The 26,807-nt window shown below is 38.3% G+C and overlaps 1 protein-coding gene across 2 annotated transcripts in view; it reads left to right on the top strand.

Moving 5' to 3' along the window:
• Positions 1-1,145: 1,145 nt before the first annotated feature.
• Positions 1,146-26,807, top strand: part of LOC133641848 (tetraspanin-18B-like) — a 179,611-nt gene continuing 153,949 nt past the window's right edge. The window contains exon 1 of one of the 2 annotated variants that reach the window (XM_062035917.1): positions 1,146-1,390. In XM_062035917.1, the coding sequence (XP_061891901.1) occupies positions 1,300-1,390 (91 nt within the window). In that variant the 5' untranslated portion in view covers positions 1,146-1,299. The remainder of the gene's footprint in view (positions 1,391-26,807) is intronic. The other variant, XM_062035920.1, reaches the window with a different exon arrangement.

Genomic DNA, 26,807 nt, shown 5'->3' with positions numbered 1-26,807 from the left:
TGAGTTTATAAACATAATATACATTTTTTTTAAACGTAATAAGATGTTGTGATGCCAAAAAATGTCGACGTAATCATAGTAGTATCGACTAGATACGTGCCTGTACTTGGTATCATTACAGTGGATGTCAGGTGTAGATCCAAACATGGCGTTTGTTTACATTGTGACGCCGGTGAGCTACGGTGTGTAGTGAGGCATGTTTAGCTACTCCTCGTCCTGCAGTGATAATGATACTTGTAAGAAACGTACTTTATTTGTCGCCATGGAGACGAGGATTAGTGATTTACCTGAATGTATGCCATTTATTTGCTCAAAACCTGGTCACACTTTGAACTCAAATCCTGTCAGGGTGTATTCTGACTCACGCTCTCAGTGACCGGGTCACAACCCTCGGTCTTTCAGGTCTCCATTAAGGTGCAGGAGCACGTGTAGACCAGAAGCAGGCCTCCATGGACTGGTCCTAAGTGGAAGTCCTCACCAAAGCACCCGGTCCTTTACAGCCTGAACCCTCCAATCACAGCACCCGTAGAAGAGCAAGTGGACTAAGGAGCCGCAGGAGACCTGTTAAGTTTACAAGGTCAGACCAGACAGACGGGAGCGAGTCAAACCGAGGACCACTGACTTTTATTGACTTTGGGGAAGGTGCATCCATCTCAGGCTTGTTAAAAGTCTTCCCAGGATGGAGACTGTAAAGCCTGGGGGTTGCAGGCAGTGCACCTGGGCTTGAGCCTGGGACTAGGATTAACCCTTTCACTTACCAACCGTGAGTCTTGGACCTTCAATTATGTAATTAACTAGTATATCATGCAAAAGCGCAGATTCCGATCATTGAAATACTTTGTATAGTTTAAGACTTGCGGTCTTTAGAAAACATCCCTGCACGTCATAATGGCAGCTACACTTTACATCTTAAGGATCTAGAAACAATTATTTGGGAATGTCTGGCAGGCCAGATTGAAAAGCTTAATGGCCCAGGTCTGATTCTTGTTTTAGTTTGTCAGTATTTTCAGTATTAATGTTTTAGTTCCTGCCCTGCGCTCTTATTTTGTAGCTTTCACTTCCTGTTTTCTCGTTTCCTGTAGCAGCTTCACGCCTGCCTTTTTAAAAGAGCACTGGTCCCCGCACCTGTTTCACGTTAGTAATCAAGACTACTTAAGTTGGGCGGTTTTTTTTTTATTAATTGAAACTTTTATTAGTAGATTGCACAGTACAGTACATATTCCGTACACTTGACCACTAAATGGTAACACCCCAATAAGTTTTTCACCTTGTTTAAGTTCATGGTCAAATTCATGGCGGATGCTTCCTTTCGTCGTCGGGGACATTATTCTTTCAAGCACCTGGTCAAGTACGGATGTACTTTGTGGACGTCGTCCGCTCCACACGTATGGTGAGTCTTTTCCTTGCTGTTGTCCGTCATTTAGTCGTTGTTTGTTTTGTGGTTGTGATGGTTGGGAAATTTCTGGAAGCTTCAACGCATGCTTCGGCACAATACTCCGCCTGCTGGTGGAATGTATGATTACAAACAGCTGCATCCTAACCACATAAAGTTGCATTTACTATGGATTTTGGAAATGACAAAGAATCACAATAAATGTAGCGGTGTAGCGTGCAAGGACGGGAGTGGAAGAAGTGTCAAAAGAAGGAGCTAACTGTTTTAATGACATTCAGACTTTACTTCAATCAATAACAGAGCAGCATCTCCTCATCCGTGGCTCACTAGTGCAACAACAACACCGGAAATGCGTCCCGTGAAAAACCGTCCGACCGGAACTCTCTAATAACTAAAGTTCCTTGGGTGAATAATGTAAACTCACTACACCGGTATGTTTTAGCGCTTCCATGGCGAGTTTCCTGACAGATATAAGTAAAAACTTTACACTACTTTATATTAGAAATGGCAACAGCAGAGGATGAATGTCCCATAACAAGAAGATAGAGAAAAAGAAGAAGCTTATTGCCTAAGAAATCGTCGCGGACGTGCGCAAATTTTCAGGACTTATGCAGATCCCAAATACAGATCAGCAGGTACCAGAAGGTAAGAAACGTTGGTTTTGCATAATATTGTGAAACAAAACCGTCCGGAGGACACGACGTCCACAGTTTCCAAATACAATTTGAAATGTGGACTCGTCAGACCACAGAACACTTTTCCACTTTGCATCAGTCCATCTTAGATGAGCTCAGGCCCAGCGAAGCCGACGGCGTTTCTGGGTGTTGTTGATAAACGGTTTTCGCCTTGCATAGGAGAGTTTTAACTTGCACTTACAGATGTAGCGACCAACTGTAGTTACTGACAGTGGGTTTCTGAAGTGTTCCTGAGCCCATGTGGTGATATCCTTTACACACTGATGTCGCTTGTTGATGCAGTACAGCCTGAGGGATGGAAGGTCACGGGCTTAGCTGCTTACGTGCAGTGATTTCTCCACATTCCCTGAACCCTTTGATGATATTACGGAGCGTAGATGGTGAAATCCCTAAATTCCTTGCAATAGCTGCTTGAGAAAGGTTTTTCTTAAACTGTTCAACAATTTGCTCAGGCATTTGTTGACAAAGTGGTGACCCTCGCCCCATCCTTGTTTGTGAATGACTGAGCATTTCATGGAATCTACTTTTATACCCAATCATGGCACCCACCTGTTCCCAATTAGCCTGTTCACCTGTGGGATGTTCCAAATAAGTGTTTGATGAGCATTCCTCAACTTTATCAGTATTTATTGCCACCTTTCCCAACTTCCTTGTCACGTGTTGCTGCCATCAAATTATAAAGTTAATGATTATTTGCACAAAAAAAAAAAGTTTACCAGTTTGAACATGAAATATGTTGTCTTTGTAGCATATTCAACTGAATATGGCTTGAAAATTATTTGCAAATCATTGTATTCCGTTTGTAGTCACATCTAACACCATTTCCCAACTCATATGGAAACGGGGTTTGTAATATTAATTAATATAGTGCAAAAGGTAATGTATAGTATGTAATGCATGATTGTCCAGTTTTGCCTGAAAGGGAGTGGGAAGAAGTTAACTTCTTTAATCCCACCCCCAGTTCTCTATTCAGTGATTATTCACATGAGTCTCACTCTTACTATTTGTTCAAGGATTATAATACAGATGTTGTATCATAGTGGCATTACCACAGGTAACAATAATTATTACACTGTATCAATCATTTGTATCAACAATGTAGGAATAATGAATATACCAACATTGGTAATTGACAACATAGCAATAATGTTAATAGACAACATAGCAATAATGGTAATAGACAACATAGCAATAATGGTAATAGACAACGTAGCAATAATGGTAATAGACAACGTAGCAATAATGGTAATAGACAACGTAGCAATAATGGTAATAGACAACGTAGCAATAATGGTAATAGACAACGTAGCAATAATGGTAATAGACAACATAGCAATAATGGTAATAGACAACGTAGCAATAATGGTAATAGACAACGTAGCAATAATGGTAATAGACAACGTAGCAATAATGGTAATAGACAACGTAGCAATAATGGTAATAGACAACATAGCAATAATGGTAATAGACAACGTAGCAATAATGGTAATAGACAACATAGCAATAATGGTAATAATGGGTTATACTTGTATAGCGCTTTTCTACCTTCAAGGTACTCAAAGCGCTTTGACACTATTTCCACATTCACCCATTCACACACACATTCACACACTGATGGCGGGAGCTGCCATGCAAGGCCCTAACCACGACCCATCAGGAGCAAGGGTGAAGTGTCTTGCTCAAGGACACAACGGACGTGACGAGGTTGGTAGAAGGTGGGGATTGAACCAGGAACCCTCAGGTTGCTGGCACGGCCACTCTCCCAACTGCGCCACGCCGTCCCCATAATAGACAACATAGCAATAATGGTAATAGACAACGTAGCAATAATGGTAAAAGACAACGTAGCAATAATGGTAATAGACAACATAGCAATAATGGTAATAGACAACAGCAATAATGGTAAAAGACAACGTAGCAATAATGGTAATAGACAATGTAGCAATAATGGTAATAGACAACATAGCAATAATGGTAATAGACAACATGGCAATAATGGTAATAGACAACATAGCAATAATGGTAAGGAAACATTGAGTACATGTTAACACTTTGAGACAGAGTACAACAGCAGGTCAAATTAAAGACCCTCATCTCTATATTTGAACCAGACCCCATGTTTGTATAATAGTTTACTTATCAGCATAATACAGTCATCACACAAGTTAATCATCAGAGTATATACATTGAATTATTTACATCTACAATCATATTTAAGTGAGTAATGACAGGTTACACGGGTATGATTTTTTAAATTTGTATTCCAATAACTTTTTATTGATTTTTTTTCGGCACATATTTGGAAAAAAAGACAAAATTATTTCACGTGTTTTGAAAAGCTGGTTTCAACCAGATCCATGCAATAATGACTTTTTAGTGCATTTTAGTGTGTGTATGGGGTGGTGACATTGGGTTTCGGGTGGGGGTCTTGTGTAAGGGGGCCCAGAATGTGGTGCTCTGTCCCTGCCAGGATGTATGCAGCAGTGGTGAAGACATGAAGTGACACTAAAGATTACAAGGTGCTGGTGTTCTTGGTGCTGCTATGTCCCTGCCAGGATGTATGCAGCAGTGGTGAGGACATGAAGTGACACTAAAGATTACAAGGTGCTGGTGTTCTTGGTGCTGCTATGTCCCTGCCAGGATGTATGCAGCAGTGGTGAAGACATGAAGTGACACTAAAGATTACAAGGTGCTGGTGTTCTTGGTGCTGCTATGTCCCTGCCAGGATGTATGCAGCAGTGGTGAGGACATGAAGTGACACTAAAGATTACAAGGTGCTGGTGTTCTTGGTGCTGCTATGTCCCTGCCAGGATGTATGCAGCAGTGGTGAAGACATGAAGTGACACTAAAGATTACAAGGTGCTGGTGTTCTTGGTGCTGCTATGTCCCTGCCAGGATGTATGCAGCAGTGGTGAAGACATGAAGTGACACTAAAGATTACAAGGTGCTGGTGTTCTTGGTGCTGCTATGTCCCTGCCAGGATGTATGCAGCAGTGGTGAAGACATGAAGTGACACTAAAGATTACAAGGTGCTGGTGTTCTTGGTGCTGCTATGTCCCTGCCAGGATGTATGCAGCAGTGGTGAAGACATGAAGTGACACTAAAGATTACAAGGTGCTGGTGTTCTTGGTGCAAACGCAGACGTCTCGGTCCAACGCTGAAATGATGATGGGCCTGTTGGTTAGCGGCGAGAGCATCCAGTGAAGGAGGCCTGCGTTGTTTCTGCCTCATCTGGTTTAGATTAGAGGTCGCCTGCACTGTGATGTCACAGTCTGACCACGGAGGAGATAGAGGCATTAGGAGAGTGGGCGGCACACATGACCACGGGGAGGGCAATGAAACCATCCGAGCAACGCAGGCTGGAAATAAAGCTTTTACCGAGGGTTTTAGGATTCGTGATGAGCTGTCTAACGCCGGTCGGAGGCGTGACCACTTTAGATGGGTCGGGTGTAACAATGGCGGCTGGAAAAAGCTCTTTAGATGAGGGAGCCAAATACAGCGGCTTGTCCTTGGAACACTTTGGCTGACAAAGCATGTCTGGGAAGAGAGGATGACTTTCCCATCTGACCCCTCCTTAACGCACCCAACTAGGGATGTCCGATAATGGCTTTTTTGCCGATATCCAATATTGTCCAACCCTTAATTACCGATACCGATATATACAGTCGTGGAATTAACACATTATTATGCCTAATTTGGACAACCAGGTATGGTGAAGATAGGGTCCTTTTTAAAAAAATTAATAAAATAAAATAAGATAAATAAATTAAAAACATTTTCTTGAATAAAAAAGAAAGTAAAACAATATAAAAACAGTTACATAGAAACTAGTAATTAATGAAAATGAGTCAAATTAACTGTTAAAGGTTAGTACTATTAGTGGACCAGCAACACGCACAATCATGTGTGCTTACGGACTGTATCCCTTGCAGACTGTATTGATATATATTGATATATAATGTAGGAAGCAGAATATTAATAACAGAAAGAAACAACCCTTTTGTGTGAATGGGGGAGGGAGGTTTTTTGGGTTGGTGCACTAATTTTTGAGTTTATTTCGAACATGCAAGCATACAACATGATACATCACACATGCAAGCATACAACATGATACATCACACATGCAAGCATACAACATGATACATCACACATGCAAGCATACAACATGATACATCACACATGCAAGCATACAACATGATACATCACACATGCATGCATACAACATGATACATCACAATTTCCAGTTTCTCTTTTCAACATGTTCGAAAAGGAGCTTATTTAATCCTACCCCTTTTCTTTTACATAGCAGTTTCTAAAACTCTTGTTCACTTCCGGTTCTCAATTTATCCACAATATACTCCATAAGTAATCACAATAAAAAATAAATAAATAAATAATAATTGGTGAAGTAAGCTACATTTCATATGATAAGATAAGTAAGATTATTTTGAGAGTGATTGTCCATGTAAGTTGCCTTGATCCATTCTTCAAATGTTTCTATACTTGACTTAGGTGATCTATATATACAACTGATGAATATGTTTTTGCTTTTTTCCTGACATATTTCAATGGTTATACATTCTAAGATATTATCTACAGCAAATGACATGTTTTTTACCACTTTGTAGTTCAGGTTCTTCATCACGTACACAGCTACTCCTCCTCCATTTTTGTTGGTTCTGTTGATGTAGTTTAGTTCATATCCTTCCAGATCAAAATCTATTCCTTTTTTTATCATCAATCCATGTTTTTGTGACAGCAATCACTTTGTAGGGTTCGTTGATGTGTTCCAAAAAGTTCTTAATGTTGTTGTAGTTTGCATACAAGCTTCTGCTATTAAAATGAATAATTGACAATTTGTTATCACATTTAATGTTGCTATTATACTGATCATCTGTGTAATAAAAACAATTATTACTGATGTGGGAGAAAAAATTTGTATCTGGATCTATATCATTGTAAGTGTATCTTGTGTTTTTTATGTTGATTTAATAAAAAAATAAAAACCCGATATTGATAATTTCCGATATTACATTTTAAAGCATTTATCGGCCGACATCTCTACACCCAACATGGCCTCGCCACTCGCTGCCGTCCTCGTAACACTGTCCAGTAGTCCGGAGACATACCTATTTTTTTTGGAATCTACAAAGAGACTGTATTATTTGAGATTTCAATACACACCTTTTTCTAGGGTCACCTAGGGCTGGGTGATATGGACCAAAACTGATATCGCCGAATACCAGTGGTGTGCCGTCAGGGCCAGCAAGGCCTTCTCTGCTGGCCTAACATAACCAGAAATCATGATCATAATTAAAGATAAAAGTAATTTTTTAATCTACTTTCCCTAAATATCTAGAAGTATTCATATTGTCTTCATGTCATATTATGCTCCTTCCAGCGATGTTGTGTTTAGTTTATAGAGTTTTTATCCAATCAGAATTCAGTTAGCTTATGTTGCCATGCTGTACCAAATCTGCCAGAAGATTCAGCAATGCGGGCACATACAGTTGATAGACAATCAGATCACGAGTTGTTGTCGGTAAGGCATCTAGATGGCCTAAGGCAGATATATATTGTGATGTTATGAGCCAGGTAACATAAGAACTCCATTACCCAGCATGCCACAGTAGTGAAGAGCATGCGCAGGTTGTTGAATGTAGACATGCCGGCAGCGGGATGTTTTTGATGAGCACGCTGTGGAGTAAACTTTACGAAGTCAGCCAACACGCCTCGTCTGCATCTTTTATGATTAGACAAGACAACACATATATTTGCAAGGCCGTCAGTCTACCCCAGGGCAGCTGTGGCTACGAAAGTAGCTTACCACCACCAGGTGTGAATGAATGATGGGTTTTTAACATGTAAAGCGACTTTGGGTACTTAGAAAAGCGCTATATAAATCCCAGGTATTATTATTATTATTATTTTCAAGAAGGATATTTCAAGAGAAACTACATCTTGGGAGATCATGTCAGCCAACCCCGGAAGCTAGCTCAGCTGTCGACGAAATGTGAGTTTTATTTCTTTATTTTTTTATATTTAATATGTTTTTTGCAATTTAAATTTTGACAGTACCACATAAGATATGTTTTAATTGCTGATGCGGGTATATTAATTTAAATGCGCCAAAATATAACTTGATATGTACACTGCACAGTAGTGCTTAAATGTGTTTCTGTATAGTATTTCTCCAGCAATGGTCATGTGGTGACATCAATTATGGTATTTTGAGAGGTAATCATTGAAGTCGGACATCACTGAAGGCCTAGGTGGGAAACGCACGGCCCGCCACTGCAGTATACGGTGTACATACCGGTATCTCAGAGTCGGGACCCGGGGTGGACTGCTCGTCTGTGCATCGGTCGGGGACGTCTCTGCGCTGCTGACCTGTCCCCACTTGGGATGGTCTCCTGCTGGCCCCACTATGGACTGGACTCTCACACTATTATCTTAGATCCACTATGGACTGGACTCTCACACTATTATCTTAGATCCACTATGGACTGGACTCTCACACTATTATCTTAGATCCACTATGGACTGGACTCTCACACTATTATGTTAGATCCACTATGGACTGGACTCTCACTATTATGTTAGATCCACTATGGACTGGACTCTCAAACTATTATCTTAGATCCACTATGGACTGGACTCTCACACTATTATGTTAGATCTACTATGGACTGGACTCACACTATTATGTTAGATCCACTATGGACTGGACTCACACTATTATGTTAGATCCACTATGGACTGGACTCTCACTATTATGTTAGATCCACTATGGACTGGACTCTCACACTATTATGTTAGATCCACTATGGACTGGACTCTCACACTATTATGTTAGACCCACTATGGACTGGACTCTCACACTATTATGTTAGATCCACTATGGACTGGACTCTCACAATATTATGTTAGATCCACTATGGACTGGACTCTCACAATATTATGTTAGATCCACTATGGACTGGACTCTCACACTATTATGTTAGATCCACTATGGACTGGACTCTCACACTATTATGTTAGATCCACTATGGACTGGACTCTCACACTATTATCTTAGATCCACTATGGACTGGACTCTCACACTATTATGTTAGATCCACTATGGACTGGACTCTCACACTATTATGTTAGATCCACTATGGACTGGACTCTCACACTATTATGTTAGATCCACTATGGACTGGACTCTCACACTATTATGTTAGATCCACTATGGACTGGACTCTCACACTATTATGTTAGATCCACTATGGACTGGACTCTCACTATTATGTTAGATCCACTATGGACTGGACTCTCACTATTATGTTAGATCCACTATGGACTGGACTCTCACACTATTATGTCAGATCCACTATGGACTGGACTCTCACACTATTATGTTAGATCCACTATGGACTGGACTCTCACTATTATGTTAGATCCACTATGGACTGAACTCTTAAGGTTGCTTAAGTGTTTTACAGCTAAATAACAAGTGTTTAGTACTCCAATTATTTTTGTTGTAAGTAGTAACGTAATGTTTTTAGTCTTAAAAAGTAAGTAGTTAGCCCTTACTATGTCGTAGACGTTTCGTTCATTTTGTTCATTAATGTTAGTTTTATAGCAGGCCTGGGCAATTATAATTGACTCGGACTGGGAGAACCAAATTTAGATAAAACATGTGTCTGGGGGCTCTGATGTTTAAGAACACTAATACAAAACCTCACAATAATGTCTGATTGAATGCAAAAAACATTATGACAGACCGCCTTAAAAAACGGAATGGAATTTTTACATTTGTTTACTGAATGAGACAGCCAGAATGTACATGAACATAAAGAATGTGGGATTTACAATATTAACTATGGAGGATAAAACACTGAATATTGACAACATGTGAACGTCACACCCCCTCTCCAGCCACATATTTTACAATCAAGCGAAACGCAACAAACACAGCGAAATATGAACGTTAAAAAACCCCCCACTTACAATCTGATACATCTGATACATCACTAAGCTGTAGAACTTTGTTGTAAAAATTCTGCGTCTGTCCCTGACACCCACATTTCAGGCTCTGGAAACACTCTGTGGAAACACTCCCCACCCACACTGCTTGGTGCCTCATCTGAGCTGCTGTCACTTACATTACCATAGTAACTCATTAGATGACCATAGTAACTAATTAGATGACCATAGTAACTAATTAGATGACCATAATAACTCATTAGATGACCATAGTAACTAATAAGATGACCATAGTAACTAATTAGATGACCATAGTAACTCATTAGATGACCATAGTAACTAATTAGATGACCATAGTAACTAATTAGATGACCATAATAACTCATTAGATGACCATAGTAACTAATAAGATGACCATAGTAACTAATTAGATGACCATAGTAACTAATTAGATGACCATAGTAACTAATTAGATGACCATAATAACTAATAAGATGACCATAGTAACTAATAAGATGACCATAATAACTAATAAGATGACCATAGTAACTAATTAGATGACCATAATAACTAATAAGAGGACCATAGTAACTAATAAGATGACCATAATAACTAATAAGATGACCATAGTAACTAATTAGATGACCATAGTAACTAATTAGATGACCATAATAACTAATAAGATGACCATAATAACTAATTAGATGACCATATTAACTAATTAGATGACCATAGTGACTAATTAGATGACCATAGTGACTCATTAGATGACCATAGTAACTAATAAGATGACCATAGTAACTAATTAGATGACCATAGTAACTAATTAGATGACCATAATAACTAATAAGATGACCATAGTAACTAATAAGATGACCATAATAACTAATAAGATGACCATAGTAACTAATTAGATGACCATAGTAACTAATTAGATGACCATAATAACTAATAAGAGGACCATAGTAACTAATAAGACGACCATAGTAAGTAATAAGATGACCATAATAACTAATTAGATGACCATAGTAACTAATTAGATGACCATAATAACTAATAAGATGACCATAATAACTAATTAGATGACCATAGTAACTAATTAGATGACCATAATAACTAATAAGATGACCATAGTAACTAATTAGATGACCATAATAACTAATAAGATGACCATAGTAACTAATACGATGACCATAGTAACTAATACGATGACCATAGTAACTAATTAGATGACCATAGTAACTAATTAGATGACCATAATAACTAATAAGAGGACCATAGTAACTAATAAGATGACCATAATAACTAATAAGATGACCATAGTAACTAATTAGATGACCATAGTAACTAATTAGATGACCATAGTAACTGATTAGATGACCATAGTAACTAATTACATGACCATAGTAACTAGTATATCATGCAAAAGTGCAGATTCCAAGCATGTAAAGACTTAGTATAGTTGAAGACTTACGGTCATTAGAAAACATGACTGCACATCATAATGGCAGCTACACTTTGCAGTTTAAACATCTAAAATAATGATTTGGTAATGTCCGGCGGGCCAGATAGAAAATCTTAACGGGCCGCGTGTGGCCCCCGGGCCTTCATTTTCCGAGGTTTGGAGGCTTTTGCTCTCTCACTGCGGTGAAAGCCACCGGCTGTTACTATCGTTATGAACGCTTTAAAGGAGAGCTTTGATGACTTTATGACGTCTGTGTTGAGCGATGGATTCCAAATGAGGTTTGCTGGAAGGAATTCAAGCCATCTCATCTTTGAACTTTATTCTATTCCAACACTTATGACGTTGTTTTCTTTTAACGTACATAAAAAAAAACTTTTGGAGCACAACAATGCCTCCATCTCTGTGCATGTCCAACCACAGAAAACCCTTTTTAAGTGTTATTTCAGCTCTTTGTGCACTACACATCCTCTCATAAATGTTGTGACCTAATCTAAGCTCTTAGACCATGAGTGGAGTGCTGGGATTTGCAGTATCTGGAGACCATCACTGGGTTTTGGGGGCTTCTGTGCAGACAGCATTTCTAGGTCAGTCCGACTACTTGATGACTGGTGTTAATAACAATAAGTGGTGTGTGTGTGTGTGTGTGTGTGTGTGTGTGTGTGTGTGTGTGTGTGTGTGTGTGTGTGTGTGTGTGTGTGTGTGTGTGTGTGTGTGTGTGTGTGTGTGTATATGATGTCCTGGATTTTAGGGTCTTGTTGTCCCCAGGCACAGATGAGTGTGAACCCCCCCTTGACTTCAGTTTATACAGGCTGCCAAAAGCTCTTTGCTCGCTCTGAGGTTTATTCTATTTTCTGGAGTATCAGGGGGAACACAAGCTCTTTGTGTGTGTGCGTGTGCGTGTGCGTATTTCTACCCTTCTTGAGACATCAACAATGAAAAGTAGCTTCCATATGAGGAGGTGTGAACAAGTGAGGACATAAATGATGGTCCCAATACGGAAAACCATTGCATCTAATAGAGAATGTCTCATTTGCACCCCTGGTGGTGACATCAATCTAAATCAGGGTGGTCCCAAAAAGGAGAGATTGTGTCGGTTTTAAAAAAAGCTCCCCCTCTGATCAACATATGAAATAACAAGTGTGTGTAAAAAATTTGAAGTGCTTCCCCTCTGGCCAACATATGTAATAACAAGTGTGTGTAAGAAATAGGCCCCCTTTGACCAAAATTATATATAAATATGTAAATAGAGACATACTGTAATAACTTGAAGTAAATAATGAAGATTAAAACCAATTACAAAAAAATAAAACAACTAAAAGCTTACCTTTTTTATATTTGCATTGTATGTATATATTAATGTTGTAAATACATATTTTTATATATCTAGAAAGGGTGGTCCTAAAAAGGTAGGCATTTTTCGCAGGTCTCAAGAATGTAACAAATATAAGAATGTGTGTGTGTGTGTTTTTGTATTTCTACCGTTCTTAAGACCTCAACAAGGAAAAGTACCTTCCATATGAGGAGGTGTGAACAAGTGATGACATAAATCATGGTCCCAATATGGAAAACCATTGCATCTAATAGAGAATGTCTCATTTGCACCCCTGGTGGTGACATCTATCAAATTGAGGGTGGTCCCAAAAAGGAGGAATTTTTCAAATTCACTATGTGTCGGTTTTAAAAGTGCTCCCCCTCTGGTCAACATATGAAATAACACGTGTGTGTAAAAATTTGAAGTGCGTCCCCTTTGGCCAAAATTATACATAAATATGTACATAGAGACATACTGTAATAACTTGAAGTAAATAATGCAGATTAAAACCAATTACAAAAAAAATAAATAACTAAAAGCTTACCTTCCATATGAGGACCGGTGAAGAAGTTAGGACCGAAATCATGGTCCCAATATGGAAAACAAGTGTGTGTAAGAAATTGAAATGTGCCCCATTTGGCCAAAATTAATTTAATAAAAGCTTATCTTTTTTATATTTGCATAGTATGTATATATTATTAATGTTGTAAATACACATCTTTATATATCTAGAAAGGGTGGTCCTAAAAAGGTAGGCATTTTTCAGAGGTCTCAAGAAGGTAACAAATATAAGAATGTGTGTGTGTGTGTGTTCTTGTATTTCTACCCTTCTTGAGACATCAACAAGGAAAAGTACCTTCCATATGAGGAGGTGTGAACAAGTGATGACATAAATGATGGTCCCAATACAGAAAACCATTGCATCTAATAGAGAATGTCTCATTTGCACCCCTGGTGGTGACATCTATCAAAATTAGGGTGGTCACAAAAAGGAGGGATTTTTCAAATTGACGGTGTGTCGGTTTTAAAAGTGCTCCCCCTCTGGTCAACATATGAAATAACAAGTGTGTGTAAAAAATTTGAAGTGCTTCCCCTCTGGCCAACATATGTAATAACAAGTGTGTGTAAGAAATAGGCCCCCTTTGACCAAAATTATATATAAATATGTATATAGAGACATACTGTAATAACTTGAAGTAAATAATGAAGATTAAAACCAATTACAAAAAAATAAAATAAGTAAAAGCTTACCTTTTTTATATTTGCATTGTATGTATGTATTAGTAATGTTGTAAATACATATTTTTATATATCTAGAAAGGGTGGTCCTAAAAAGGTAGGCATTTTTCGCAGGTCTCAAGAATGTAGCAAATATAAGAATGTGTGTGTGTGTGTTTTTGTATTTCTACCGTTCTTAAGACCTCAACAAGTAAAAGTACCTTCCATATGAGGAGGTGTGAACAAGTGATGACATAAATCATGGTCCCAATACGGAAAACCATTGCATCTGATAGAGAATGTCTCATTTGCACCCCTGGTGGTGAAATCTATCAAAATTAGGGTGGTCCCAAAAAGGAAGGATTTTTCAAATTGACTGTGTGTCGGTTTTAAAAGTGCTCCCCCTCTGGTCAACATATGAAATTGCGCCCGTTTTGGCCAAAATTAAATAAATAAAAATTATAAATATGTATATAGAGACATGCTGTAATAACTGTAATAAAGATTAAAAACCAAGTACAAAAATATATATTAAAAAAATTACTAAAAGCTTACCTTTTTTTTATTTGCAAAGTATGTATATATTATTAATGTTGTAAATCCAAGTCTTTATACATCTTGAAAGAGTGGTTTGAAAGAGGTCCCAAGAAGGTAACAAATACAGGAATGTGTGTGTAAACAGGCATATGTAATCAGTATTCTTCCAGTGCGGGGGAGGTTGCACCTCTCAGGGTATAAACTCAGTATCAAAGAGAAGCCAAGGTCAGGGACAGAAGAGATGACCGTCATGCACTGGCCATTTCTTTGCAGGGAAAATGTTTTTGTTACAAGTATGATAACAACAATCATACATTAAGACTGAAATGAGATTATTTTTCCTAATGAAAGAGCATGACATAATCTTTCCAGTCATGTCATGCATGAAAGGAGCAGGTCAGGATCCAAAGCAGACCACATCATTTGTCAAACACGAATAGAAGATGCTGTTTATTGATGATGTGACAGAAATAATAACAACTCTGCTCACGTTGACGCACACGACTAAAGGCAGCAAGTGAAATGTTGTTTGCTGGTTAATTCTACGCGCAAGAGTCCAGTATTAATTGAGCAAAATGAACTTCCTTACCACACATTCCTTGCACAATCTCATCTTCAAGCACGTGTTGCAGATGGCTCAGTCCAGGGGTGGAGCAGCAAATTCTGGACTCCTGAAGGCCCCATCTCACCCTAAACCACTTGGTTTGTTGGCATGCAATAAAAACAAATTATTGCATGGATTTGGTTCAAAAAACCATCTTTTTAAAAACACATGTAAAAACCTTAATTATGTGTTTGACTTTTCGAAGATGGTATCAACTTATACTGTAGTGCAGATGTGTCAAACTCATTTTCATTGAGGGCCACATGGCAGTAATGGCTGCTTTTAAAATTAATTTACATTATGCATGCGGGTAATAACCTGTGATTAATCGAAATGCATTTGATGATTGGATTTTTTTATGTATAACAGGCTTTAAAATCATAAATAAAGGTGACAGGCAGATATTTAAAGGCCTACTGAAAGCCACTACTAGCGACCACGCAGTCTGATAGTTTATATATCAATGATGAAATCTTAACATTGCAACACATGCCAATACGGCCGGGTTAACTTATAAAGTGACATTTTACATTTCCCGCTAAACTTCCGGTTGAAAACGTCTATGTATGATGACGTATGCGCGCGACATCACTAGTTAAACGGAAGTATTGGTACACCATTGAATCCAATACAAAAAGCTATGTTTTCATCTCATAATTCCACAGTATTCTGAACATCTGTGTTGGTGAATCTTTTGCAATTTGTTTAATGAACAATGGAGACTGCAAAGAAGAAAGTTGTAGGTGGGATCGGTGTATTAGCGGCTGGCTGTAGCAACACAACCAGGAGGACTTACTTGGATAGCAGACGCGCTAGCTGACGCTAGCCGCCGACCGCACGGATGATCGGGTGAAGTCCTTCGTCCTTCCGTTGATCGCTGGAACGCAGGTGAGCACGGGTGTTGATGAGCAGATGAGGGCTGGCTGGCGTAGGTGGATAGCTAATGTTTTTATCATAGCTCTGTGAGGTCCCGTTGCTAAGTTAGCTTCAATGGCGTCGTTAGCAACAGCATTGTTAATCTTCGCCAGGCTGGAAAGCATTAACCGTGTATTTACATGTCCATGGTTTAATAGTATTGTTGATTTTCTATCTATTTTTCCAGTCAGGGGTTTATTTATTTTGTTTATATCTGCATTTGAGCCCAATGCTATCACGTTAGCTCCGTAGCTAAAGTGCTTCGTCGATGTATTGTCGTGGAGATAAAAGTCACTGTGAATGTCCATTTCGCGTTCTCGACTCTCATTTTCAAGAGGATATAGTATCCCAGGTGGTTTAAAATACAAATCCGTGATCCACAATAGAAAAAGGAGAGAGTGTGGAATCCAATGAGCCAGCTTGTACCTAAGTTACGGTCAGAGCGAAAAAAGATACATCCTGCACTGCACTCTAGTCCTTCACTCTCACTTTCCTCATCCACGAATCTTTCATCCTCGCTGAAATTAATGGGGTAATCGTCGCTGTCTCGGTCCGAATCTCTCTCGCTGCTGGTGTAAACAATATGGAAATGTGAGGAGCACTCCAGCTTGTGACGTCACGCTTTTTTTGATCAGCGACCAAAAGTTGCGAACTTTATCGTCGTTGTTCTCTACTAAATCCTTTCAGCAAAAATATGGCAATATCGCGAAATGATCAAGTATGACACATAGAGTGGATCTGCTATCCCCGTTTAAATAAAAAAAATTCATTTCAGTAGGCCTTTAACTATTTGTTTTCATCTCACACAAATAGTTTTGCAATATAGTATATAATATAATTGGCATGATCAGATAATATTAAAGTTTAAAATATGCATTTTTTTCTTTCAAAATTGAAAGAACGAATGCATTTAGTAAAAAAATCCAGACTTTTTGACACTTAAAAAAAATCCCGACTTTTTTCCCTCCAACTGCCGGCACACTAAATAAGTGACAGAAAAAATCCAGACTTTGTGGCACTTAAAGAAAATCCCAATTTTGTGACACTTAGAAAAAAATCCAGATTTTTTGACATTTACAAAAAATCACAATTTTTTTCCCTCCAACTGCTGGTACCCTGATTAAGTGACAAAATAAATCCCGACTTTTTGACACTTAGAAAAAATCCCGACATTTTGACACTTAAAAACAATCCCGACTTTTTTCCCTCCAACTGCTGGTACCTTTCATAAGTGACAGAAAAAAAAATCCCAATTTTGTGACACTTTGAAAAAAATCCCAATTTTGTGACACTAAAAAAAAATCCCGACTTTTTGACACTTACAAAAATCCCAACTTTTTCCCCTCCAACTGCTGGTACTTTAAATAAGTGAAAGAAAAAATCCCAACGTTGTTACCCTTAGAAAGAAATCCCAATTTTGTGACATTTAGAAAAAATCCCGAATTTTTGACACTTAGAAAAAATCCCAGATTTTTTCCCTCCAACTGCTGGTACTTTAAATAAGTGACAGAAAAAATCCAGACTTTGTGACACTTAGAAAAAAATCCAGATTTTTTGACATTCACAAAAAAAATCACAATTTTTTTCCCTCCAACTGCTGGTACCCTGATTAAGTGACAAAATAAATCCCGACTTTTTGACACTAAGAAAAAATCCCGACTTTTTGACATTTAGAAAAATTCCCGACATTTTGACACTTACGAAAAATCCAGACATTTTGACACTTGGAAAAAATCCAGAGTTTTTGACACTTAAAAACAGTCCCGACTTTTTTCCCTCCAACTGCTGGTACCTTTCATAAGTGACAGAAAAAAATCCCAATTTTGTGACACTTTGAAAAAATCCCAATTTTGTGCCACTTTGAAAAAATCCCAATTTTGTGACACTTTGAAAAAATCACAATTTTGTGACACTAGGAAAAAAATCCAGATTTTTTGACACTTACAAAAAATCCCAACTTTTTCCCCTCCAACTGCTGGTACTTTAAATAAGTGAAAGAAAAAATCCCAACGTTGTTACCCTTAGAAAAAATCCCAATTTTGTGACACTTAGAAAAACTCCCGAATTTTTGACACTTAGAAAAAATCCCACATTTTTTCCCTCTAACTGCTGGTACTTTAAATAAATGACAGAAAAAATCTCAAATTTTTGACACTTACAAAAAATCCCAAATTTTTTCCCTCCAACTGCTGGTACTTTAAATAAATGACAGAAAAAATCCAGAATTTTTGACACTTAGAAAAAATCCCAATTTTTTTCCCTCCAACTGCTGGTACTTTAAATAAATGACAGAAAAAATCCCGAATTTTTGACACTTAGAAAAAATCCCAAATTTTTCCCCTCCAACTGCTGGTACTTTAAATAAATGACAGAAAAAATCCCAAATTTTTGACACTTAGAAAAAATCCCAAATGTTTTCCCTCCAACTGCTGGTACTTTAAATAAGTGACAGAAAATATCCCGACTTTTTGACGCTTAGAAAGAAAAAAAAAAGTATTTTATTGAAACCCATTTTTTCCAGGATTTTCGCGGGCCACATAAAATGATGTGGCGGGCCAGAACTGGCCCCTGGGCCTTGAGTTTGACACAAAAATAAAAAAAATAAAATTTTTTTTTTTTTTTTTTACATAAATAAATACAATCATGTGTGCTTACGGACTGTATCCCTGCAGACTGTATTGATCTATATTGATATATAATGTATATATTGTGTTTTTTATGTTGATTTCATTAAAAAAAAAAAGTTTTATTTTTTTTAATTTCTTGTGCGTCCCGGTACCAATCGAATTTGGTCTTGTTCTTGGAGAGAGAAAAAAAAAAGTTTTTACAAAGAAAGCCGACAAAAACAATACTAATTTAATAATGATATAACTTGTCATTGTTTACCTAACTATGAATATAAATCTGTCAATTTTTCCCACAATATTATCAGTGGATAGATAATATGTATCATAATAATTTATTATTTATTATTATTATTGCTATTATTACTATTAGTGCATCTCGCCCTGTGTTTAAAAACTTAATCAAGGGTCATTGAACGCACCACGGTTACGGGCAATGGGATGCAAAAGTGCAACTTGTACATAACTTTCTCCTAAGCTGCCACAGATAGATTGAATATGTTTACCTTTCTTTTTCCAATCTAATCCCCTTTACAGCACTATTAACAACAGAACTGTTGCCAGAGTGCCGCACATAAAAAGAAACGATAAAAAGTAATTAAATCAGAAGCATTTCAAATAAAACAAGTACAAATCAATAAAAGAGAATAAAACCATAAAAGACACAGACGACCACAAGACTCATGTCGGTTTAAAAGCCAGAGAATAAAAGTGGATTTTCCATAGTTCAGCAGAGAAGTGTCCCCGAGTCTTAAGCCTCGTCTTAGGCCTTTCCATTCAAATTCAAATCTTTAAAAACAAGCAGTACAATTTTAAAATCAGTCCTAAAACGAACAGGAAGCGAGAATTGGGATGATGTGCTCCATTTTTTTTTTTTGCTTTCTAGTAAAAGTGGTGCCGGAGAGTTGTGGACTAACTGTGAGCGTGAAGGTGCATTCTGACTTATTCCAGTTTAAAGTGCATTCTGACTTATTCCAGTTTAAAGTGCATTACACTAGTCCAGATGTGATGAGATAAAAGCGTGCAAATCTTTTAAAAGATAGAACATCTAAAGCCGAAGATGATCAAAAAATGTATTCAACAACGGTGTTGATTTGTCAAAATTATAAAGGACAAACTGTAAAAATTGATTATTAATCTACTTGTTCATTTACTGTTAATATCTGCTTATTTTCCGTTTCAACATGTTTTATCTACACTTCTGTTGAAATGTAATAATCACTTATTCTTCTCTTGTTTGATACTTTACATTAGTTTTGGATGATACCACAAATCAGAATCAGAAATACTTTATTAATCCCAGCGGGGAAATTAACATTTTCAGCACAATCCCATTCAAGATCAGACAAACATTACAGGGAGACAGAACAGGATCAAACATTACAGGGAGACAGAACAGGATCGCTGACGGGTCTGCCAATTTACGGCGCCCCTTACAAAAAAGGTGAGATACAGGTAAATAATGGGGGGTGGGGGTGAGGAAAAAAAAATCGGTCTAAGCCTGGGCCCCTGGAGAGGGGGTCCAGACTGTAGGATGTAGGTATGGATCCGATACCAAGTAGTTACAGGATCATACATTGGTCATATTCAAAGTTCTCATGTGTCCAGGGACATATTTCCTGAGTTTATAAACAAAATATACATTTAAAAAAAGGAAAGATTTTGTGACGATAAAAAATATCGATGTAATCATAGTAGTATCGACTAGATACTCTATTGTGTTTGCTATCATTACAGTGGATGTCAGGTGTAGATCCACCCGTGGCATTTGTTTACATTCAGACGCGTTAGCTTTTGTTAGCGGTGAGCTATTGTATCCTCCCACGGTGTGTAGTGAAGCATGTTTAGCTATTCCTCGTCCTGCAGTGATAATGATACTTGTTAGTGAAGTGAATTAATGAACTCACATTATGTTTTGCATATGGTGAATGTTCATATTCATCTTGGAGAAAGCAAACCACCAAGTTTAATTCAACAGTGGTATTTCAGTTTGAGCACATAATAAGATAAAACTCCTTAGTTTGACTTTCGCAGGTGGATTGGATCACTTCGCGTAGGAATGGACTCCGGAATGGACTCCGGAATGCAAAAGTGATAGCCCTATCCTTGAGAAGAGACTACCCGTCCAGCTCAACCCCAACATTTAAGTTATGACTTAAAGTAGTTGTTTTCCAGACACTTACACACAGAGATCTCGTTTTCTGGTCAGGATGTGCTCTCCTGACTTAGCCCCCGACACACACAGAGACAGGAAGGTGGAATATAAAACTGATGGTTTGGCTTCTCTAAGTTAGGAGTGCCTATTTTTTATTTTTTTTACTTGACCTCCTCCAGGTACTGCGGTCCTGTATAATGACACTCGCTTATAATAAAGCAACTTTTTGTTCCGCAAAGCGTCTCTGACGTCTATTTTGATCCGGCCGTACTGCCGTGTCGCCCTTCTGCCCGGGAGGGAGTGACAAGACCAGAAGTACACATAAGAAACTTCCTTTATTTGTCACCATGGAGGTGAGGATTAGTGATTTAGAAGTAGCTAAAACACTGTGGATGGATAAGCCATGTCTTAAAGCACCTCCTCCTGAGGGCGTTTCAGTGTTATAACTTCACCTTTATCCTCCGTTTCTTAGCTCAAAATGCGTCCATTCTCCCTTTTCTGCGTCTGCTTGTAAGTACTCCGTGATTGTGCGCTGCCGAACATGCTCCTCAGCTCGTAAAACCAGCAATGTCATGATGTGACGACGTGCCCGGGAACCGGTTACTTTTCAAACAGTATAGTACCGTTTTTGCCTCATTAGCACCACGATACTATACCAGTATCGGTATACCGTACAACCCTAATCCCAACATATTGTTTATAGCTCCTCATAAAGTACCAATGATAGTCACACACACTAGGTGTGGTGAAATTATTCTCTCCGTTTGACCCATCACCCTCGATCACAACCCTGGGAGGTGAGGTGAGCAGTGGGCAGCAGCGGTGGCCACGCCCAGGAATAACTTTTTGGTGATTTAACCCCCAATTCCCACCCTTGATGCTGAGTGCCAAGCAGAGAGGTAATGGCTCCCATTTTTATAGTCTTTGGTATGACTCGGCCGGGGTTTGAACTCACGACCTCCCGATCTCAGGTGCTTGTAACATAATGACTTATCACATTTTTACCAATGTACAAAAAAAAACATGTCTTGTTTTGGTCGATTGCCCTTTGAGACGCACACCTGGCAAATTGTTCCTAATTACATGTGGGAGCGTCTCATGGTTCCATTTGGAAAGATACCGGTTGCCAGACATCTATGGACCGTCATGATATCTATGGACCGTGATGATATCTATGGACCGTGATGATACCTATGGACCGTGATGATATCTATGGACCGTCATGATATCTATGGACCGTCATGATATCTATGGACCGTCATGATATCTATGGACCGTCATGATATCTGTGGACCGTCATGATATCTATGGACCGTCATGATATCTATGGACCGTCATGATATCTATGGACCGTGATGATATCTATGGACCGTGATGATATCTATGGACCGTCATGATATCTATGGACCGTCATGATATCTATGGACCGTCATGATATCTATGGACCGTCATGATATCTATGGACCGTCATGATATCTATGGACCGTCATGATATCTGTGGACCGTCATGATATCTATGGACCGTCATGATATCTATGGACCGTCATGATATCTATGGACCGTGATGATATCTATGGACCGTCATGATATCTATGGACCGTCATGATATCTATGGACCGTCATGATATCTATGGACCGTCATGATATCTGTGGACCGTCATGATATCTATGGACCGTCATGATATCTATGGACCGTCATGATATCTATGGACCGTGATGATATCTATGGACCGTGATGATATCTATGGACCGTCATGATATCTATGGACCGTCATGATATCTATGGACCGTCATGATATCTATGGACCGTCATGATATCTATGGACCGTCATGATATCTATGGACCGTCATGATATCTGTGGACCGTCATGATATCTATGGACCGTCATGATATCTATGGACCGTCATGATATCTATGGACCGTGATGATATCTATGGACCGTCATGATATCTATGGACCGTCATGATATCTATGGACCGTCATGATATCTATGGACCGTGATGATATCTATGGACCGTCATGATATCTGTGGACCGTCATGATATCTATGGACCGTCATGATATCTATGGACCGTGATGATATCTATGGACCGTGATGATATCTATGGACCGTGATGATATCTATGGACCGTCATGATATCTGTGGACCGTCATGATATCTGTGGACCGTCATGATATCTATGGACCGTGATGATATCTATGGACCGTCATGATATCTATGGACCGTCATGATATCTATGGACCGTCATGATATCTATGGACCGTCATGATATCTATGGACCGTCATGATATCTATGGACCGTCATGATATCTGTGGACCGTCATGATATCTGTGGACCGTCATGATATCTGTGGACCGTCATGATATCTGTGGACCGTCATGATATCTATGGACCGTCATGATATCTATGGACCGTCATGATATCTATGGACCGTCATGATATCTATGGACCGTCATGATATCTGTATCTTGCCCGACTACTTTGCCGAGGTTAATAAACCGCTCAAGTTCTAAATGTTCCCTCAGCTCGGAGGGAATTTCTTCTTCAACATCCACCGTTAGATTCCGTTGTCATGGTGACGGAGAGGCCAGCGTTTTGGAGTGCCTCTCCTCCGAAAGTAGGAGCAGGCGAGCATTATGCATCCATGGCTTTGCTATTAATGGACATACATATTTATGAGGTGTGCTAGGTAGTTTTGCTGCTGGAGGAGAAGCGCTGACCCCCCCCCCCCCCCCTCAAACTATCATTTTTCCAAGTTTAAAAAAATTTCCATGATTTTCCAGAATTCCTGCTTTTCCAAAGCCCTATGTCCACCCTTTTTTCTGGCGACTACTCCTTCCACATTTTTCAACGCATTCCAACCGTTCCACCTTCAAAACATTCCTCTTAATCAGGACAAAAAACAAAGTTGTTTTTTTGAACTGGAAACATTCCCGGATTTTCCAGAAATTCCAGGAATTAAGTAATACCATTTCTCAATTGAACATGTTAACCGATTTGGGGAAAAATCCAACACCAAGCATTTCAAGTCATTCAGACCGTTCAAGTTTTTGTCACCATTTTCAAAAAAATTCCCGCCTTTCCCGGAAATTCCTAATTTTTAGGAAATTCCCATTGAAATCAATGGGACATTCTTTAAAGTTCCACAATTCCCACATTTTTCATCTGATTCAAACTGTTCCAACTTCAAAATATTCAGCCTGTTTGGGAATTGTGTGCTCTACTTTGGGAATTGTGTACTCTACTTCAACAATTCAAAAATAAATCCCGGATTTCCCATAATTCCTTTTTTTTTTTTGCATTTCCCCATTCAAAATTAATTGGCCATTTTTCAAACTTCCACAATACCCACATTCTTCAAGCCATTCCACCTTCAAAACATTCCGCCATTTGGGAATTTCAAACTATAATTTTTCCAAGTGCCCCAAAAATGTCATGATTTTCCAGAATTCCTGCTTTTCCAAAGCCCGATTTCCACCCTTTTTTCTGGCAACTACTCCTTTCACATTTTTCAACGCATTTCAACCGTTCTACCGTCAAAACATTCCTCTTAATCAGGACAAAAAACAAAGTTGTTTTTTTTAACTAGAAAAATACACGGATTTCCTGAAATTCCAGGAATTCCGTTATACTATTTCTCAATTCAACATGTTAACATTTCTCAACCGATTTGGAAAAAAATCCAACACCAAGCATTTCAACTCTTTCAGACCTTTAATATTTTCAAAAAATTCGCGCCTTTCCCGGAAATTCCAAATTTTTGGGAAATTCCCATTGAAATCAATGGGACATTCTTTAAAGTTCCACAATTCCCACATTTTTCATCTGATTCAAACTGTTCCAACTTCAAAATATTCAGCCTGTTTGGGAATTGTGTACTCTACTTTGGGAATTGTGTACTCTACTTCAACAATTCTAAAAAAAAATCCCGGGTTTCCCATAATTCCTTTTTTTTGGTTTTTTGTTTTGTTTTGCATTTTCCCCATTCAAAAGGAATTGGTCATTTTTCAAACTTCCACAATACCCACATTCTTCAACCCATTCAAGCCATTCCACCTTCAAAACATTCCACCATTTGGGAATTTCAAACTATAATTTTTCCAAGTTCCAAAAAAATTCCAGGATTTTACAGAATTCCTGCTTTTCCGAAGCCCTATGTCCACCATTTTTTCTGGGGACTACTCCTTCCACATTTTTCAACGCATTTAAACCATTCCACCATCAAAACATTCCTCTTAATCAGGACAAAAAATTAAGTTGTTTTTTGAACTGAAAAAATTCCCGTTTTTCCAGGAATTCCGTAATACCAATTCTCAATTCAACATGTTAACATTTCTCGACCGATTTGGAAAAAAATCCAACACTGACCATTTCAACTCATTCAGACCATTCGTTTTTTGTTTTTTTTTACAACTTTCAAAAAAATTCCCGCCTTTCCCGGAAATTCCAAATGTTTGGGAAATTCCCATTGAAATCAATGGGACATTCTTTAAAGTTCCACAATTCTCACATTTTTCATCTGATTCAAACTGTTCCAACTTCAAAATATTCAGCCTGTTTGGGAATTGTGTACTCTACTTTGGGAATTGTGTACTCTACTCCAACAATTTAAAAAAAAATCCCGTATTTCCCATAATTCCTGTTTTTTTAATCTAATTTTTTAATTTTATTTTTTTGCATTTTCCCCATTCAAAATGAATTGATCATTTTTCAAACTTCCACAGTACCCACATTTTTCAACCCATTTAAACCATTCCACCTTCAAAACATTCCACCATTCGGGAATTTCAAACTATCATTTTTCCAAGTTCCAAAAAAATTCCAGGATTTTCCAGAATTCATGCTTTTCCAAAGCCCTATGTCCACCCTTTTTTCTGGCGACAACTACTTCCACATTTTTCAACGCATTTCAACCGTTCCTCCGTCAAAACATTCCTCTTAACTGGAAAATTCCCGGATTTCCTGAAATTCCAGGAATTTTACATATGCATATTGGAGAAATAAGGACGTGTTTACATGCAAATTATGATAGACATGCACGCGCTAACCATTTGGCATTCAGCAACTTAAGAACAGCAAGTGGGAACAATTTGGTCGTTTAAGAACACGTCATGAATTTGAATGGACTCCTCTTAGGAAATCACTTAGGAAGAAGGATAAGAGGAAACGTTAGGAACTTATTGCTGAATGGGGCCCATTGAATCTTAGAGATGGCTATGCAGAACGAAACTAAAACTGAACTGGCTACAAAGTAAACAAAAACAGAATGCTGGACGACAGCAAAGACTTACTGTGGAGCAAAGACGGTGTCCATAAAGTACATTCGAACATGACGTGACAATCAACAATGTCCTCACAAAGAAGGATAAAAACAACCAAAATATTCTTGATTGCTAAAACAAAGTAGATGTGGGGAATGTGGCTCAAAGGAAGACATGAAACTGCTACAGGAAAATACCAAAAAAAGAGGAAAAGCCAAGAGCTATAGTGATGCATGCTTGGTTATGCTTTAAAGTCATATCCAACAATTGTGACAACGACTTTTTACTGTCAACTGAGTTTCGTTTTTTAATGATTTCTGCTGGTGGTGTGCCTCCGCATTTTTTCAACGCAATAAATGTGCCTTGGCTCAAGAAAGGTTGAAAAACACTGTTGTATAAAGTAACTCCAGACTCAGTGGTCTGATGTTCGCTTCTCATTAGGTTTGCATTTGCAAGGTTCAGACATCAGAAAAAGCAACATGACACAATTCCACAGCTGTATTTCTTATTTATTTTCTTTCTTTATTGGCTTTTAAGCTATCAGACAGCGAGGTCGCTGTCACTTAAGTGCGATGTTTGAGATCCATATTTCCCTCATTTTTCTTCCTCACCGCTATCTTCTCTGTGTAACATGATCATTTCTGCTAAAAGTGT

The sequence above is a fragment of the Entelurus aequoreus genome, linkage group LG24, assembly GCF_033978785.1.
Source record: "Entelurus aequoreus isolate RoL-2023_Sb linkage group LG24, RoL_Eaeq_v1.1, whole genome shotgun sequence".
Taxonomy (NCBI): Eukaryota; Metazoa; Chordata; class Actinopteri; order Syngnathiformes; family Syngnathidae; genus Entelurus; species Entelurus aequoreus.
Note: the sequence above shows the minus strand (reverse complement) of the source record. Positions and strands in the feature narration are given on the sequence as shown.